The 19,935-nt window shown below is 42.8% G+C and overlaps 1 protein-coding gene across 4 annotated transcripts in view; it reads right to left on the bottom strand.

The window, feature by feature from the left end:
- The window catches only part of LOC306930108 (uncharacterized protein), a 77,616-nt gene extending 59,768 nt beyond the window's left edge, over window positions 1–17,848 (bottom strand). For 2 of the 4 annotated variants that reach the window (XM_079510852.1, XM_079510853.1), the window contains exons 1-3: window positions 17,719–17,848; window positions 15,376–15,444; window positions 11,995–12,074 (exon numbers count right to left, since the gene is read on the bottom strand). In XM_079510852.1, the coding sequence (XP_079366978.1) occupies window positions 11,995–12,074; window positions 15,376–15,404 (109 nt within the window). In that variant the 5' untranslated portion in view covers window positions 15,405–15,444; window positions 17,719–17,848. Of the gene's footprint in view, window positions 1–11,994; window positions 12,079–15,375; window positions 15,450–17,718 lie in introns of those variants that run through there. The other 2 variants (XM_079510855.1, XM_079510854.1) reach the window with 2 other exon arrangements.
- Window positions 17,849–19,935: the final 2,087 nt, after the last annotated feature.

Genomic DNA, 19,935 nt, shown 5'->3' with positions numbered 1-19,935 from the left:
AATGTGACAGACCAATATTATTATGAAGCAAACAAGATGGTAAATCAGCTCGAACAGATAGAACAAACCTTACCTTGAGAAAACAAAAGTTGTAGACTTCTTAAATTACCTCTGTTAACATGTAGCGTCTATGGAGTGACGTCACGCTATCACCACTAACCACGAAAGGGGGCGTATTAAGGGGGGCGGGGAAATTCTGTGAGATAGGCTTATAGGCACGTTAGCTGGCATGGCAAGCTTTCCTTCTCACCCATTGAGAAGATGTTAAATGACATAAATATTCAATCATTTCAGTAGCGAGAACTTCAAAATGTCTTCTAAGTCTAATCAACAAGGCCTGCAGTATAGGATATGCAAATTACATTATTTCAATAAGCTAGAAATACGAGGACATGTTAGAGGGAGAAGTATCCAACTCAATCAACTTAGGTACGACATGCAGGAGTTTTCATGCAATGAATGGTAAGACTACGGTGATTAGTATTATTGTCATCATCTGGGTGGGTGAGTCGTGTGTGTTCAACAACACAGCCATGCAAATTAACACTGACAGCTATGAGGTGACGAAAGGTTGCCATCCTTAGCAACGGTTGCTAAACTATTTGGATTGGCATTGGACAGTCGCTTTTTGGGGTGGGGTTTAGCGAAGGGCTAATTACTGGACCGATCAGCATCATGTTTTAGCAGCCCATGGACTACAATTCTCAACTATGTACTGTATGAAAAAAGATCAATTGTTGGGTTTCTGATTGATGAGTTGAATGTGTGAAGTCGATCAGATGAGCAGTTCTCCAGAACCATCCCCATTAATAATCAAGAGTAATATACATGGTATCACTAAATAGATACAGGAGGAAAGGTTGCTGTCAGGTGCTGGAGTTTGAATAGATACAGGAGGAAAGGTTGCTGTCAGGTGCTGGAGTTTGAATAGATACAGGAGGAAAGGTTGCTGTCAGGTGCTGGAGTTTGCATATAGATACAGGAGGAAAGGTTGCTGTCAGGTGCTGGAGTTTGAATAGATACAGGAGGAAAGGTTGCTGTCAGGTGCTGGAGTTTGAATAGATACAGGAGGAAAGGTTGCTGTCAGGTGCTGGAGTTTGCATATAGATACAGGAGGAAAGGTTGCTGTCAGGTGCTGGAGTTTGAATAGATACAGGAGGAAAGGTTGCTGTCAGGTGCTGGAGTTTGAATAGATACAGGAGGAAAGGTTGCTGTCAGGTGCTGGAGTTTGCATATAGATACAGGAGGAAAGGTTGCTGTCAGGTGCTGGAGTTTGAATAGATACAGGAGGAAAGGTTGCTGTCAGGTGCTGGAGTTTGCATATAGATACAGGAGGAAAGGTTGCTGTCAGGTGCTGGAGTTTGCATATAGATACAGGAGGAAAGGTTGCTGTCAGGTGCTGGAGTTTGCATATAGATACAGGAGGAAAGGTTGCTGTCAGGTGCTGGAGTTTGCATATAGATACAGGAGGAAAGGTTGCTGTCAGGTGCTGGAGTTTGCATATAGATACAGGAGGAAAGGTTGCTGTCAGGTGCTGGAGTTTGCATATAGATACAGGAGGAAAGGTTGCGCTGTCAGGTGCTGGAGTTTGCATATAGATACAGGAGGAAAGGTTGCGCTGTCAGGTGCTGGAGTTTGCATATAGATACAGGAGGAAAGGTTGCTGTCAGGTGCTGGAGTTTGAATAGATACAGGAGGAAAGGTTGCTGTCAGGTGCTGGAGTTTGCATATAGATACAGGAGGAAAGGTTGCTGTCAGGTGCTGGAGTTTGCATATAGATACAGGAGGAAAGGTTGCTGTCAGGTGCTGGAGTTTGCATATAGATACAGGAGGAAAGGTTGCTGTCAGGTGCTGGAGTTTGAATAGATACAGGAGGAAAGGTTGCTGTCAGGTGCTGGAGTTTGAATAGATACAGGAGGAAAGGTTGCTGTCAGGTGCTGGAGTTTGCATATAGATACAGGAGGAAAGGTTGCTGTCAGGTGCTGGAGTTTGAATAGATACAGGAGGAAAGGTTGCTGTCAGGTGCTGGAGTTTGAATAGATACAGGAGGAAAGGTTGCTGTCAGGTGCTGGAGTTTGCATATAGATACAGGAGGAAAGGTTGCGCTGTCAGGTGCTGGAGTTTGCATATAGATACAGGAGGAAAGGTTGCGCTGTCAGGTGCTGGAGTTTGCATATAGATACAGGAGGAAAGGTTGCTGTCAGGTGCTGGAGTTTGCATATAGATACAGGAGGAAAGGTTGCTGTCAGGTGCTGGAGTTTGCATATAGATACAGGAGGAAAGGTTGCTGTCAGGTGCTGGAGTTTGCATATAGATACAGGAGGAAAGGTTGCTGTCAGGTGCTGGAGTTTGAATAGATACAGGAGGAAAGGTTGCGCTGTCAGGTGCTGGAGTTTGCATATAGATACAGGAGGAAAGGTTGCGCTGTCAGGTGCTGGAGTTTGCATATAGATACAGGAGGAAAGGTTGCTGTCAGGTGCTGGAGTTTGCATATAGATACAGGAGGAAAGGTTGCTGTCAGGTGCTGGAGTTTGCATATCAAGTAGTTTGGAGTGACATGACCAAAGACTTTAAACGATGTGAAGAGCCGTTGCTGTGGAAACGGCAATTGGTCTCAGCTCGTTGCATTGATGTTCCGTTCAGTTTGATAGTATAGCAAACCTCAGTTCAATTGGTCTCAGCTCGTTGCCTTGATGTTCTGTTCAGTTTGATAGTATAGCAAACCTCAGTTCTGGAGAATTCTGTTGCAAGTGATTGCAAGTGTCATGTCACCTTGTTGTGAATCTTAGCTCTGAACTAGGCAGAGAAACAAGCATGCCTTGCCAGCAATGGGATGCAGAAACAGGGTAAAGTGGGGACACGGTGGCGCAGTTGCTATAGCGCTGTCGCCTCAAAAGCTACAAGGTCCCGGGTTCGATTCCTGCTGGAGACGCTGTGGGCGCTGGGGGTGTGTTCTCCGCATCATCAGCACCCATGGCGAAAGGGCCTTTCTGTGTGGAATTTGCATGTTCTCCCCGTGTCCCCGATAGGTACCCTCACAAAAAACCTGCAGTAATCCTGGTCTCTAAACTGCCTCTTCCTGGTCAGACGGGGCTCCATGGAAGGGAAAGGAACTGGTTGGAATAACGTGTTCCTTCCACGCGCTACGGCCTGCTCACTCCTCATGCATTGAAGGAAGCATGAGCTCAGTCTGGGGCTCTCCCCAGGTTGGCAGAGGGAGAGTAGCGCCCAGGATTACAGCTTAGGCAATTAGCACCGGGTGAAAAAAAAAAAGGTTACAAAATTGTGGGATAAAAGAGAAAGATAAGTGTAAAATGCTGAGAGTACTCTAATTGTACATTGCCATCTTTTAATTAGCGCTAAGAGAGTCACACTTGATGTTGTGGACCACACACAAAGTCAAACAACCACATTATGTTACCTAATAAGTGAGTTACCAGAGAAGAACAACATTATAAGTAGGACAAAGTCTCTTGTACTGTACTTCCCTTAAACCATGCGATGCACACTGCTGCTGTGTGTTCCATCATGGTCCATAGGTCCACTGCTGCTGTGTGTTCCATCATGGTCCATAGGTCCACTGCTGCTGTGTGTTCCATCATGGTCCATAGGTCCACTGCTGCTGTGTGTTCCATCATGGTCCATAGGTCCACTGCTGCTGTGTGTTCCATCATGGTCCATAGGGACAAGCTACACTGCTGCTGTGTGTTCCATCATGGTCCATAGGGACAAGTGACGAGGTTCAGCTGCTTGCTTTCTCTACTTAGACCTATATATATATTTTAAATGCAAGAAACCACTAAGATATTAGAAAGTTTATTTAACTATCAATGTTTTATCTTTCTGTTCTTCACCCCTGGATCCTCATCTATTTCTGTTTCATCCAAGCAGATGTTGTGAAATGTAGAACATCATTCTATCCTCGCCTATCCTCCTGAATCCCGCTTAAAATCGGTGTGTGTGTGTGTGTGAGAGAGAGAGAGAGAGAGAGAGAGAGAGAGAGAGCATTTGCAGTGCATACAGTATATTAAAAACAAAGATGAAAGTTGCCTTTTATACCTTTACGATCTATAATGTGTTCATGTGTATGTGATCTACATGTGCATAACTATAATGTGTTCATGTGCATAACATGTTCAATAACTTCAACTCTCGACTACCTTGTATGTTGTGTAAGCTCAGTGCAAGGTGTGCACAAGCACACACACACGTGCACAAGCTTCTCTGCATGCCTGTCTGTCTGTGTCTGCATGTGTGCGTGCGTGTGTGTGTCGTAATGTATTGATCTCTCAGAGGAACATGTAGTTAAGTGTCAGAATGAATTTAGATGAAAGGATGCACATGCAGGCTGAGCCTTCTGATGCTCCACAATAAGACATGATCACAGTCTTAGGGTGCTGGAGCTGACAGCGTCTGCTGATGGATCTGCATTGATGATTGCTCTCATAAATTTGTTTATCTTCAACCTATACCGTCGTAAACACGGAGGATTATAAATAATTACTTAAATGTAGTTGGCTGATGCACCTGCTGTGCAAAAGGAAAGAAGAAAAGGTGAGAAAGCCCAGATTGGAGAAACAGAATCAATGCTTTGATGATGATGATGACAGTACACACCGAGAGCACTGTTTAGAGTTAGACCATCTTTGTTCCTTAACCCATTAAAGATCTAGGGAAATGAAAATATACGGGCATTTTATTTGTAAGTTTTACTCTGAAACGGAAAGCTGTGTGTTTTGAACCAATCAGAACAGAGTCACATCCCTTCAGGGTATTGGACGTAGCTCCGCTACGTGCACGTGTGCGTGTGCGTTGAGTTTTCAGATACATATTGTAGAGTGATGATTAAGCAATATTACACGGGAGGGTGTTCATTATCGTCATTAATGCATGCCTGCGGTGCCGCAGGAACTCGCCTGCAGGGCCGAGAGCCAGGTCATCGCAGAAGTGTAATATTGTGTGTAATATTGCAATTATACAACAGTTACCCTTAAAACTAAGATAATCGCTGAAAATCTTTATTTTCATAATGACAGATGTAGCCACTACGACCACAAATGTCCCAAGAAACTAGCTATCCTAGCCACCGAGTCTGCTGCGCTCTGGGAGAAAAGCATGTCTGGATTCTTTGTTTTGATTAGGTGTTCCAATATCGTAGTTAAAGCACGGTTATAAAGCTGTTTCAACCAATCAGATTGCTTCCTCGAAACGACCTGTTTTATAATTACGTTTAAAATGAGTAATACACTGTCTGGATGTCATCTTGAATGAGATTAAAAATGGAGTAGTTCTGTAATCAACATCAGCTGTGTTGGAGGAACGCACAGCGATGGAAATCAAACAGGTGATTGAAATCAAGATACATTTTTATTCATGAAGGACTCGACACGTCATCACGCAGTACATTTCCGTTCAAAGGAAGTAATTAAAATTGGACTTTTGATAAAAAAAAATACATAACAAATGAGATTTTCCCATTGTTTTGGCATCGACTGTTATGTATGCCAATATGATGACCACAGATATGGTCTAAAAGTTTTTTTCATTTCCCTACGTCTTTAAGAACAAAAAAACGTTGCTATTCAGTGGTGCTCAAACTTCTCAAAGGTATTTTGTAACAGAGATCCCTAGAATCAAAGATTTCAGTAAAGAAATGTTAGCTTTAAAATGTTCATGAGTTTTCTAAAATAGACAAGCTCATAGCATGGCATGAAGTGAGCTTGTATATCTACTCGTCTTTTGAATAGCCAATTCAACCAATGTTCTATATATGAATTATATAGCTAGCTACATTTTTTAAATGGCACAGATGCTTTCCTGGTTTGATTGGTTGAAGGACTGAGGCACAATTTCATGGGGCTGTATCCAAGGAGCAAAGGGGCTGTATTTAGTTTCTGAATTAGTCATGGCTGTGTCATGATTAGTCAAGGCATGTCACGCAAAGACAATTGTCGATCTACAAGCTCACAGTGCATCAGCACGTTGTGAGCTTAGATCAGGGGTTCTCAACCCGTGGGTCGCGACCCCTCGGGGGGTCGCCAAATTATTTTAGGGGGTCCCCAAATTATTTAAAAAACAAACAAAAAACAAAACTTTTTTTTTTTCAATTTTGTTTTCACGATTTTTCAAAAATAGCAGACCTACAAGCTCGTAGCGCGCCACTCGGTGGCGCGCTATGAGCTTGTAGATCTGCTATTTTTAAATAGCTAAATTATAACAATGCTTAAAACACCAAAAGGGGTTCCCGCCCAAAATGGTTTAAGGTTATTGTAGCAGTCAATTTATATTGGGGGTCGGGAGGGGGCGGGGCGGGGGTCCCGAGACATTGCCAAAGCATTTCCGGGGGTCCCCGGCCAAAAACGTTGAGAACCCCTGGCTTAGATGGGCTATTTCCTGTGTGTGCCCACTGGCTGGAGCCCCAGCTATAAGAATAGCTCACCCTTTTGAAGCCTTCATTATTTGAGCAGAGAATGGAAGCGTGACTCAATAATGACCTTATAGCATTGTCTCCCTGTCTTTCTATCTTCTTACTCTATTAGGGTTGCCAACTACCCTTATTTAAAAACAAAATGAGGGATTCCCAGAAAAAGATCAAATCTCACTGTATATAATGTAAAAGTGTTGCATATTATATATTAAGCACTAGACGCCAGCATCCATAACCTGATTTTTAACCCGTAGCACGGATACGTTTTAACCCGCCACGCATGTCGGGAGCCCCGACATGCGCAGGTTTGCACGGGTTTGTCTGAATAATGACAAATTACTGTAGGACTGTTGGTCTAACCAATGTATGCACCCCGTATTTTAGTTTCCAAATAACGGCCGGGCTCCACCGGGCGCGTCAGCGTCGCGTCTCCGTCACCGTCAGGGAATGTTCCCTTTTTAATCAATGAAGGGTGGCTCCACTGCCCGCGTTGACGGAGACGCGACGCGTGCATTAAAATTGAACCGGTGCGTTTTTTGACGCGACGCAGACGCAACGCAACGCGTCCGGTGGAGCCCTGGCGTAAGGGAGGATTCCGTATTTCAAGGGACTGTCGGCAATGTTCTGTTTGTCTCATTCGCTCTTAGTGAAACATAATTATAGGCCTATAGCCAAAACATAGAAATTCTTGAAGCACATCATAGTGACGCAGAAGGCCCCAGCTGGCTGCTGCATGGTTCGGGATCTGGTTTGGCTTTTCACAATACAGATTTAAAGAAGTAAATCTGAGCCTGACATTGTAGCAGAAGAGCCAACAGCATCCTCAAGGACCCATCCCACCCAGGTCATCACCTGCTGCAACTCATGCCCTCAGGGAGGCGCTATAGGGCCATCAATGCAAGGACGAACAGACTGAAACATAGTTTCTACCCCAGAGCAGTCATAGCTCTAAACACTGACACTTGAACCCTGACACTTGACACTTTATGGACTAAAGGGACTCACTGTGCAATATGTCTTAATGTATGTTTTTTATATAGAGTATTATGTCTTTTGTTTTAAATGCACTGAGCTGGATTGCACATCAATTTCGTTGTCTTGTACAATGACAATAAAGATATTCTGATTCTGATTCTGGTATAGGCAAAGTCATTTAAAAACTCACGCTCATGGGTTTTTCAAGTCAATCGTTATGCTTGATGACGTATGATGTGTGTGCGCCCATGGGAGTGAGCACACATCATGGATGTGAGTGAAGAACATCATGGATGGATATGTGCTCAAGTTTACACGTACAGTAAGCATTATTTATAAGCTACCATCTCAAACCTTCTGATGCCCATGAGACTGAGGTTGAAGTCAAAGTCACAGTCCAAGACCAGCATTGCTTTCACAAGTACAAATGATACACAGTGGCGTGCACAGATAGACACTAGGGGGTGCTAGAGCACCCCCTGCCCTTTTGGCAATGTGCCCTTTTGAAAAAAAATAAAAAATAACTTTTTTTTTTCTTTTTCTTTTAAAAAAATAGCAGACCTACAAGCTCGTAGCGCGCCACTCGGTGGCGCGCTATGAGCTTGTAGATCTGCTATTTTTCAATAGCTAAAGCATAACATAATGCTAACACCAAAAGGGGTTCCCGCCCAAAATGGATTAAGGCAACCGGCCGGTTCCACGCGCTGCACAAGGTGCCCTTTTTAACTTGAGCACCTGCCCCTCTAAATGTCTGTGCACGCCACTGATGATACAGAATATTAAAGAGATTGACACAGCATATTGCTATAGTTATACAGACTGATGACTTCATACACTGTTGATTCAGTTTGGTTCAGATTAATAAATGAATGATTGAATAAATTAACAAATGAATACAAATAGAACCTTGATAGAGACCTGATTTAAGTTGATTTTGAAATGCTAAAAAATTCAAAGGCGTAGGACCAGATAAGCATATAGACTTCATTCCTAGTCCTTTTCGAACATATTACTTTATTACGTAATTTTATTGGAATTGTGATTATTATTTTTGTCCAATATTATTGTTCAATATTTTGTGTTTTGCTTTTGAATGCATTATTATTGTGATTTTTTTAAATTTATATTGTCTTTTTTAATGTTTGAAATAAACATTCATTCATTCATTCATTCATTCGTTCATTCATTCATTCATGCTGATGAATTGTAATGTAATGTAATATTCTCAGTTCTAAAGACAAACAAGTCAGAACACCAATATTACTCACCTTAACTCCAGGCCAGGGATTCTTGGACCTAATGGTGATTCCCAGGGCTGTTATACTGGTATTGATGCAGAGTAAACGGTGTCTAGTCTAGTCATGATTTAAAAAAAACTCATGAGTCACAAGTACAGTGTTGTGCTGGCTGTACCGTGCAAGTCATGAGAAAGAAGAAATACAAAGTCCATTCTTTCAGAGAGCGAGAGAGAGAGAGAGAGAGTGTGTGTGTGTGTGTGTGTGTGTGTGTGTGTGTGTGTGTGTGTGTGTGTGTGTGTGTGTGTGTGTGTGTGTGTGTGTGTGTGTGTGTGTGTGTGTGTGTGTGTGTGTGTGTGTGTGTGAGCTTGCATGATCACGCACAAAATCTTTTATGTGGAAGCTTACAGCAACTATTAAAAAAAACATACATCCTTAATAATTACCATTTCATATTGAAACACATCCCTACTTTATGTGGTGGACAGTGTAATAATAATATGGCCTTGAGCTTATGTTTCATGTTGGCTTGTTGTATTTGTGTGGAATATTGAATACTCCCAAATACTCAATACTGGCTAGTAGTTCACTCAACACGGTGTTGTTTTCGTCGACTAAAACTAAGACGACTACCTTTTTTCACTGACGAAAACTACATGGAAATGAAATGAAAACTAAGCTATGGTGACTAAAACTAAGACTAAATGTACTGAAAATTTCGTCAACAAATAAAGGAAGGGACTAGTGGACAAGAGATTCAGCACAAGTCATTTTACACCTGGTTGCATGCTGAAAATAGCCGATCTACAAGCTCTACAAGCTCACAACGCATCGCGCTGCAACGCGTTGTGAGCTTGCAGATCGGCTATTTTCAGCAAGTGTAAAATCAGCCATTACGACGGCATCAAGGCCCGCCAAAATACATTTTAGTCAACTAAATCAACTGTAGATTTAGTCGACCTAAATCTTATGATATTTAGTCGACTAAAACTAGACTAACACTAAAACATTCCAGGTAACTAAAATGTGACTAAAACTAAATGAAAACTATTCAAGAGACTATGACTAAAACTAAAATCAAAATCTGCTGACAAAAACAACACGGCACTCAACACAGCGTCGAACGATGAAGAGTTACTCAATTCTGCTGACAATGCGTTTGTGGCCCTGATTGCTCCATCACAGCAGTCAGTCAGCGGTTACTTGCATCACAATCACATGCATATAGCCAATAGCATTCTGTGTGTGAAAGACAAGCTCCTGATAAGCTCTTCACAGAGGCTTGTGGATACTGTAGGTTCTGGGTATTTGTTTGTCCTGTGTATTCTTGCTTTGATTACCGTCTGATTATTGTACTGCAATATCATTTATTTTGTAGCTTTCCTATTTATATGATGTCACGACTCACGAGGTCTGGCCAAATAATGTATGGTCATGCCTGGGGTGACCAACCAACCAACCAACCAAACCGACTGACTGACTGAAATGCACTCTACGGTCGCAATGATGTTTAAAGTAAGCACCAAATGGTTATGCATGCATGCCATGCGCGCACGCACGCACGCACGCACGCACGCACGCACGCACGCACGCACACACACGTTTGGAGTAATGTGAACCAATGTAACAGAAACTAGATAAAGTGCCCTTCTGGGCAGAGGTCTCCACCAGAGCAGGTCAGGTTGTGGCCTCCTGGTGGTGCTATAATAGGCCAATGTGAAAAGGGTGGCATTTCTTCTTACACCTTGGATGGCAATTGGATGAGTTGAGGCATTTTGTACCAAAAATGTGTTTTGCAAAAATCCGCTGTTGGTGGCACTATAATAGACCTACTGCATGTGAATAGGGTGGGATATATTCCTCAGCCTATAGGATAGTCTGTGAAAGATTTCACGTAAATTGCACGCTGCGTTCATGATTTGAGGCTTTTTGTTCAAAACGGGCCAATCCAGAAAACTTTGAAAGCCAATTAATGTTAGCCAATTAGGATGGAATATGAAATATCGGACAGATCCGTCTTGAACACATGACTATAGAGATAACGATTTGCGGGATTTTTTGACAGAATCTGGAGGAGGAATAATCAAAAAATGTGTTTTACAAAAGTCGGCCTCATGGTGGCGCTATAACAGGCCGTTCTGGAACATTTGGGGCAGAGGTTAATCGTTGGCATCCAGGGAGTGTGCGTGCAAAATTTGGCATCGACCGGGTTAACGGTGCCGGAGATTAGCTGTACACAGACGGACGGAAGGACGGACACACACACACACGGACGGAGTGCAAAACATACTCTCTCCCCATGCCTTCGGCCTGGTGGAGACAACTAAGCTATGGTGACTTAAACTAAGACTAAATGTAATGACAATTTCGTCAACAAATAAAAACTAGACTAAAATGTTAGGAAGGGACTAGTGGACAAGAGATTCAGTATAAGTCATTTTACACCTGGTTGCATGCTGAAAATAGCCGATAATAACAATAACAAGCTCACAACGCGTCGCGCTGCGACGCGTTGTGAGCTTGCAGATCGGCTATTTTCAGCAAGTGTAAAATCAGCCATTACGACGGCATCAAGGCCCGCCAAAATACATTTTAGTCGACTAAACAGGCTGTTCTGGAAAATTTGGGGCAGAGGTTAATCGTTGGCATCCAGGGAGTGTGCGTGCAAAATTTGGCACCGTAATGTCAGGTCCCTTTTCGTTCAGTTTTGTTCCCATACCAAGGGCACATTCAATGCATTTCTGCAGACAATACCCTTCTAGACGTTGGGTTAAAAGTTCATTTCTGCATAGACAATACCCTTCTAGACTTTGGGTTAAAAGTTCATTTCTGCATAGACAATACCCTTCTAGACGTTGGGTTAAAAGTTCATTTCTGCATAGACAATACCCTTCTAGACTTTGGGTTAAAAGTTCATTTCTGCAGACAATACCCTTCTAGACGTTGGGTTAAAAGTTCATTTCTGCATAGACAATACCCTTCTAGACTTTGGGTTAAAAGTTCTCCTCATAATATCTGGCAGTATTTTGTCACAAGCCAGAAATGTATACAAAAGTATAACCAAAAAATGAAAATCTTGTTCTGCTGCTTTTGCTTGTAAAATGTGTTATATTGATTTTGGCAACACAACATCTTTCTCAAATGTCATAATACTGTACATACCTAACATCTGATTGTATTGGTAGCCTTAGTTTACTCATATGTGAATTTAGATCTTGAAATGTAGCACATTTGTTAAAGAAAATGCTTCTATCAACTTAAGTGGTTGGCACCCAGCACAATGAAACATACATATAGTACATTTAGCTTATACAGTAGCTTATAGGGTTGACCTCAGCGATATCTGGCTTTACATACCAGATATTGTTGGCTTAGAAGTTTCTGCATCCCGGGTAAGTTCGGATCGGACACCACTGCAACAAGACAACCGGTTCCAGCTATCTTATAGAAAGGTAGAAAAGAAAAGCTGAGTGACTGACGCTGAATAGGTTTAAGTATTGTAATTATGTATCCATTTTTTAACCCATTACAGCGGGAGTGAGTCATTATTGCAACAGGTAGTTTCAGGGAAGCAATCAGTTGAAGTAGGCATCCGGCTGTGCTTTGAACGAGCATGATGGACAGATGGAACACCTATTGGTTGAATGCTTCTGAAAATTCTTCTGATTGTGATTCTGCTTCACAAGAATCTGCATTCTAGTCATTGGTCAAGTATGTTCTTTCAGTATATTGACAGCTGAGCTTAACAACAGCCCTGGTGTCAAGCACCTGCTGCTTGGTTTTGTCCAATGCAGCCCTGTCAAGGTGCATTTCTCAACTATGTCCCTCCAATGTCTCTAACCGACCCAGTGTGGGGTTGGAGTTGAGGTGGAGGGAGAGAGAGAAGAATAATCATTTTCATAAAACTGCAATGCTCAATGACCACTGGCTTAATTTTCACGTACAAACTCTTCCCTACTGGATATAATTCAAAATGGTGGGAGATCTAAAGAACAGAGGTCATAGGTCACGTACCACATTATTCCTCATAAAGGCTCATTCATAGTCTGGATTTTCGGTGGTGAGGTGACCACCGGAGCTGAAATAACGTTGAGCGGTGGTGAGTAAAAACAGAGAGAAGGGCTGGGGCGGTGGCGGTGGTTTGCTCTTCACCGCGGCTCGTGACGTCATGTTGTAGTTCGGTGGTCACCTAACCACCGAAAATCCAGACTATGAATGAGCCTTAAGGAGATGAATATGTGCAATGAAGTTTCCTTGCTGTAGTAGTTCAAACAGGGCATGAGTTATAGGCTACCTGTTCAAAGTTTACATTTAGTTATCATTGTTCAATAGCGCCGCCCTTTGACGAATATTATTATTATTGTTATTGTTATTATCCGCCATTTTTAGCAGTTTTGGTCGTTTTCCACTGTGAGAATCCCTCAGGAACTGAAGCTCATAGTAATTTGTCAAAAGACCTCTGTGGAGTCTGGACAGTGAACGACACTAGCCCAGAACACGGAACCTGATTGCAGCTTTGGCATCATGCCATGCCGGACACATCACAATTGTGGAGAAAAAACCCAGAAATGCCTAATTTGGAAGCCGATAGTACAAGTCTTCGGATGACATTCAACTGCAGGGCACTACTTTATTCAGCTGACTATGTTTATTGATTTTGGTGGAATAATATTTATGTTCTATAGACCTGTATTATTCTGTCACTTCAAAACATGTGGTCATGACCACCATGTATGTATGCCACATGTAGGCCTATGTAAATTAATGTATGTATGAAAATGTAAAATTTAAAATGTGATGGTTTGATCTCACAACCCTATTTTTGTGGGAAATATTCTGTGGATGTTTGGTCCAACATGCTCAAGATAGATGGCCTGCAAAGGTGAATATGCGACCACCTGAAAAGAAATATGCTACAGTTTCACTAACACAGATTGTAGAAAGCAGATTTGATTATTGTGCATAAAAAAATCTCAAACGATATATTTGATAGAATTTGGGGTTTTCGTCCATGAAGGGGCTAATTTACATTATTTAATTAACAATGCATTACTCATAAATCAAATAGATTGTGCATATCCACATTCATAAACACTGTAGAAGGCAAATTTGAGTGTTTTGCATGAAATACCATAAAACTATTTTGGGCATTAACGTTTCGGTATCCCTAAGATACCTGAGCGATGAAGGTCGTAATAGACCGAACGCTTGAATACTTTGGTCTTCTGCCCCTGCAAGGGAATTTATGTCTTTATAAACGATTGTAATCCATTGATTGGTTACGTAACCAACAACAGCCAATTAGCTACTACAAACATTATGCAAAGCTCGGCCAATCACAGCGGAAGTTAGGTTACTCCGGAAGAAGAAGAATAAACTAGAAAAAGTGCCCTTCTGGGCACAGGTCTCATCCAGGAGGATAGGACTGTGTGAGATGTTTGGCAAAATGTTTAGGAGTAATATAAACATGTTTTTTTGTTTGTTTATTTTTTGCAACAATTTTCTTCGTTTTGTTGAGGAAATGCAGAGCCAGATCACTTATAGCATCTCTGAGGATAGAATTCTGGATGAGCAGGACATGTGCAGCATTTTGAACGAAACGGGCCACTCCTGAAAACTTTGGAAGGCAACGTTAGCCAATCAGTGTAGAATCTGAGAAATCCAACAGACTGGTCTTGATCACATGACTACAGCGATCATGTGTACCGATTTGCGTGAGATTTATCTGTGCGACTAACATAAGCAATGTGTTTTGCAGAAATCGGCCTCATGGTGGCGCTATAACCGGCAGATGTGGAGGGATGCAGGGACAATGTTTTTCCATGGCCTCTAGGGAGTGCGCATACATAAGTTGTATACAGATCGATGCAATTATAGCTAAAAACAGGAATTGGCCTGTTATAGCGCTACCATGAGGCTGATTTTGAAAGAAATGAGTGGCATGTCGTCCTCGGCCTAGTGGAAATGTGCATGTATAATTTCACGGAAATTGCACACTGTGTTTGTGATTTGTGGCATTTTGTTCGAAACGGACCAATCATGTGAGCTTTGGAAGCCAATCTTATAGCCAATCAGGATGGAAGATGGGAAATGGTGCAGATCCGTGTTGATCACATGACTATGGAGATAGTGTACCGAATTGTGTGATGTATGGATGGACGAGTAATCTACAGAAATGTGTTTTGCCTAAATCGGCCTCATGGTGGCGCTATAACAGGCCATTGAAGAATATTTGGGGCAGAGGTTCGTCGTTGGCATCCAGGGAGTGTGTGTGCAAAGTTTGGCATGGATCGGGCCAACGGTGGCGGAGAATTAGCTGGTGACGGACGGACGGACGGACGGACGGACGGACGGACGGGCGGGCACGCACGCACGCACGCACGCACGCACGCACGCACGCACGCACGCACGCACGCACGCACGCACGCACGCACGCACGCACGCACACACACACACACACACACACACACACACACACACACACACACACACACACACACACACACACACACACACACACACACACACACACACACACACACACACACACACACACACACACACACACACACACACACACACACACACACACACACACACACACACACACACACACACACGGACGGACGGACGGAGTGCAAAACAAACTCTCTCCCCATGCCTTCGGCCTGGTGGAGACAATGATAGGCTACATATTACAGTACAATTGTCATACATCATAATCATTGTTTTTTTTACCTTATTTCTGATGAAGATCTGAAATCCATAATCAGCTGCCTTGTGTTTTCTCATGGCCAGACACTGTATCTGTTACATAAACAGATGGACATAATAAGCTGCAGAAGGTTCAGGTAATCATAAGTCATGTAAACAGACAACCACAGACGAAAAACAGTTTAAGTCCAAATTTCAGACTGACCCCTCCACGAAAAGGCCTCGTTGTCCTGAACCCTTATCTATCATTTATATATTATGGATCAATAGTGTGGACTTAGACTGTTATTCGTCTGTGGTACTCAGCTACATTTCTCTCAGTCTTAGACGATGGGGAATTATTTACAGGATTGCTGCTCCATCCATTTGAAAACACCTCGACACGGTGTAGCATTCTGCCCTAAGATGGGTTACTGGTGACAGTTATGGTACACATCATTGTACACTATATGAGATTGAGAACACTTATACTCCCTCTATGAGAGGCCTGATAAGCACTGGTTAGTTTATTTTCAAAGCCATCTCAGGGATGCCCCCCCCCTTACATTTGCTCTATGTTGGATCAGAATCCTGGTGCCTATCAGACCCGCTCGAGTGACTTCTTGACCCTCAAGGTTCCTTTTGCTTTTGCTAACACAAAGTTGGGCAAGGCAGCATTCTCTGTCGGTGCTCCATTTGATTGGAATGAGCTCCAGAAATCCTTAAAGATTCAATCTCTGCCCTCCTTGGGTAAATTCAATTGTACTCCGAATTTAAATAAAGGTTATGATGATGATAAGTCAAACACCAAAATCACCAACAGTGTCATATTTGCGTAACAATGGAATGGTTGTGTGTAGATGAGATAGAATCTATGGACTGTACTTTTCTTTTTTAAACTTATGGTAATGTCATATGTGTTGTGCCCAAGATTTAGTAACATATGACAACAAGATTTGTATGTTGTGGCCATGACTTCAAGAAGCAGAAGATCCATACTACTGTATGTTGTGGCCATGACTTAATGAACATGTGGGCATGAATCCATGTTGCGCCCACAAGATAGGCCTATATTGTGGCCACGATATGAAGTCAGGCTTTTTAGCTTGATATCCTTCATTTGGACACAAGCCACCAATGTGAAAATGTAAATGATAGACCCTATTTTGTTTTGAAAAATAATCAAAATATCTCTGGACCCTGGAGTGGAATGTTCATATTTACTATTTGGTCCTACCTGCATAATCCATTTAATTGATGCAGGTAGCCTACAATACATACAAATAGTAGCCACAGCACCTCAAAGGCCCTTAAAACAAGACTCCAGACCTCCCAAAACAAACTGGTCAGGCTCCTACTTGGCCTCACCCCACAAACCCACCTCACCCCTGCCCACTTTTACAGGCTGGAATGTCTTAGGGTCGACGACAGAGTACAGCATCTTGCAATGGGTCTGGTCCACAAGATTCGATACACCACCAAGATACCCATGTACCTGTCTAAATACTTCCTTAATGTTAACGAAGTCCACACCCACAACACCAGAGGGAGTGCAACAAACCATGTACAACCCAGATTCGGCACAAACAAGGGACTCAATTATTTTCACTCATTAAGACATGCAAATCCTTTGACTCCTTCAAAACCGCTCTCAAAGGGGACCTACGGACGGCTGCAATTCATATTGAAATATTTCAATCAATCAATCAAGCCTAAATTATGTTTATGATTGTGAAATATGTCCATATTAATAACATACATAATCCCATGGGATCATCAGTGGCCTATATTAATTGTTGAATGTCAGATAACTGGCAATATATAAACTAGTAATTTAAACAATTTGCATTCAAGTACACCAGAATGACACATGTACTGTGCATGTGCATGTGTGTGCGTGCGTGCATAGGTGCGTGTACCTTTTTGTCTGCTGACGGATTCCAAACGCCACCAATTACGTGGGCAAATAAGGAAGTGACTCAAGCCACTGGTCAGAAACCGCACCTCGTTAGTGCCCCCCCCCCCCCCCCCCCCAGTCCACTGCCTTTGCAGAGAAAGTCCTGCGAGGCCTTCCCTGCTGGAGCTGGAACGCCGATGGAGACAGACAACATTTCCTCACATACACGAAGCCCCGCCACTTGCCCCCTTTTTGTCTGTTGACCACAGCATTGACAGCAAGTTCCTGCACGGAGAGGACAGGTCCCTATCCTATCCATCTCAATCGAACCAACAACAACTTCCCTGGCACGGGGTGGGAAGGACAACATGTTAGCCAGGGTGAGGAGTCAGGACATTTTGACTTTTTAATTTTGACTCGTACAAAAGGATACACTCGCACACAAATATACCCTGGTGTCTGAATGAATTACTAGTAGGCCTACCACTTACTTGTTGCATGAAGGCACACCCAAACTTCAAAAGTCACAATGGGAAGCTGAACAGTGCCACCCTATGGTGCCACCTGACTTAGCCTAGCTCGGTCCCAGCCTTTACTCATCTGCGCACCTGACTCGACTTATTCATTTGTCATTAGATTTTGGTTTCAAAGTCAGAGCAGCAAAGTGTCTCTCTGACTTTGTCCAGCAGGTGGTGCCAGTGGCTTGTCAGGACCCAGGAGCTCTTTTGGAAGTATGTATAAACCTCTAAAAACGATGATGTCTAATCATGACAAGTTTTCAAATGTATAAAAATAATTTGGAAATAGTAGATCTGCAAGCCCCCATGCGTCACGATTGTGAGCTTGTAGATCTGCTATTTTCAAAAGATTACATGATCAGCTGTTGGCCGATGTATGGGGCTGAAGTGGATAATGTAAGTTTTGTAATAATAATCGAAATCTACAAAGTAACACAACTTTTCAAATAAATGTAGGGGAGTAGGCGTACAATATTTGGATCCGAGATAGTGGAGTAGAAGTAAAAGTACTGGAAAATGGAAATACTCAAGTAAAGTACATATAGGCCTACCTTCAAATTGTACTTGTACTTAGCTACTTTCCACCACTGGTGTCAAGTGGGTCCAACAAGATGTGTCACAGATGGATGATTTCTATACTGTGCAGGGGCGTTGCACCGCCACAGCCCTCTGCAACCTCACATCGTGCGTGTTGTGAGCTTATAAATCTGTTATTCTTTGGGGGGCACTCAGGATTCAACATTCAAGCCGTTTAGTGGCACAAGGATGTAGGCCTACAAGTACATGCACTGTGAAAAAGGTGCATAAATAACAATACCCAACAACAGTTAAAAACCCATGCAGATCAATATGTACTTAAATGGTAAATGGTGCATTTATATAGCGCCTTTATCCAAGGCGCTTTACATAGATTGTGCATTACATTCACCCATTCACACACACATTCAAACACCGATTGCAGCGGAAGCCATGCAAGGTACCAACCAGCACATCGGGAGCAATTTGGGGTTCAGTGTCTTCTTGCCCAAGGACACTTCGACATGTAGCCAGGAGGAGCCGGGATTCGAACCGCCGACCCATGGATCATTGGACGACCTGCTCTACCTCTTGAGCCACAGTCGCCCGAGTGGGATTGGACTAGTGATGGTAAATGACAGAGACGAGACGAGAGCTTCATTATGTACTGTACATATGTTTTATTTGTCACAACACGTCTCTGCAGCGTTGGCTGCTGCTGCTGCGTCACCTCCTGGCTGTCATAGCAGTGATGCATGGGGAGAGGGGGGGTGGGTGTGGTACTGGTCTATTTCTTGCCAAATCTCTGCGGTATAGCCATGCTCCAGATGGGTCCGGGGGCATTCTCCCCATCCCGGGACTGTATCCTCTCCACAGGGCCGGCTCCTACCCCGCCTCTGGAGCCACGGCCAAACCTGAGAAAGATGAAGGGAGGGATACGGGACTTCATTACACAGGAAAGTACCTGTTCAGCCCGTTTTCTTTTCTATTTGTTTGAATAATTTACGGGTCCATTTGGTCCCATTTGTACACTCTCGTTAAATAGGCACTCCGGATTAGAGAATAGATTCCAGTGCAGTTAAGTTCAGTGATTCTCTTATAGTATCTTCTAACTTCTATATCTTTTTAATTTCAAGTAGCACCAATTTTGATATGCATCAGGGCCACAGGCCCCTGTGTGATACCATTTTGTGTTCATTTAACTCTGAGTGAACAAATTGTTCCACCCTCCAACCAGAACCAGTGCTTTATGTAACCAAAACAGTCAAGAGATTGAGAACAAAACCTCTCTTTTTGATTGTTTTTCCAGTAAGACGATCAAATTCAGGATACAATTAGGCCTATGTGAGGCACTATGGGCTATATCTTGCGCAACTATTTTAAAAATATTTTAAAATAGTTCAAATAGCCGATCTACAAGCTCACGATGTCTCGATGTAGATCGGCTAGTTGAACTATTTTAAAAGGTTTTTTTTTATAGTAAAAAATGGCAAATTAGTTAATGGCAAGATGGAGCCCTTATGTGCCTTTTAACAATTCTGATATGACAAACTGTTAGAAATGACTACTACTGCTGACTCATGCTCTCTGGCAGACTTGTATGCTCACAGGATACTCACTGAGACACACAGGATACTCACTGAGACACACAGGATACTCACTGAGACACACCAA

The sequence above is a fragment of the Electrona antarctica genome (genome assembly GCF_951216825.1).
Source record: "Electrona antarctica genome assembly, chromosome: 9".
NCBI classification, from domain to species: domain Eukaryota; kingdom Metazoa; phylum Chordata; class Actinopteri; order Myctophiformes; family Myctophidae; genus Electrona; species Electrona antarctica.
The sequence above is the reverse complement of the archived record's forward strand: the minus strand, read 5'-3'. Positions and strand labels throughout refer to the sequence as shown.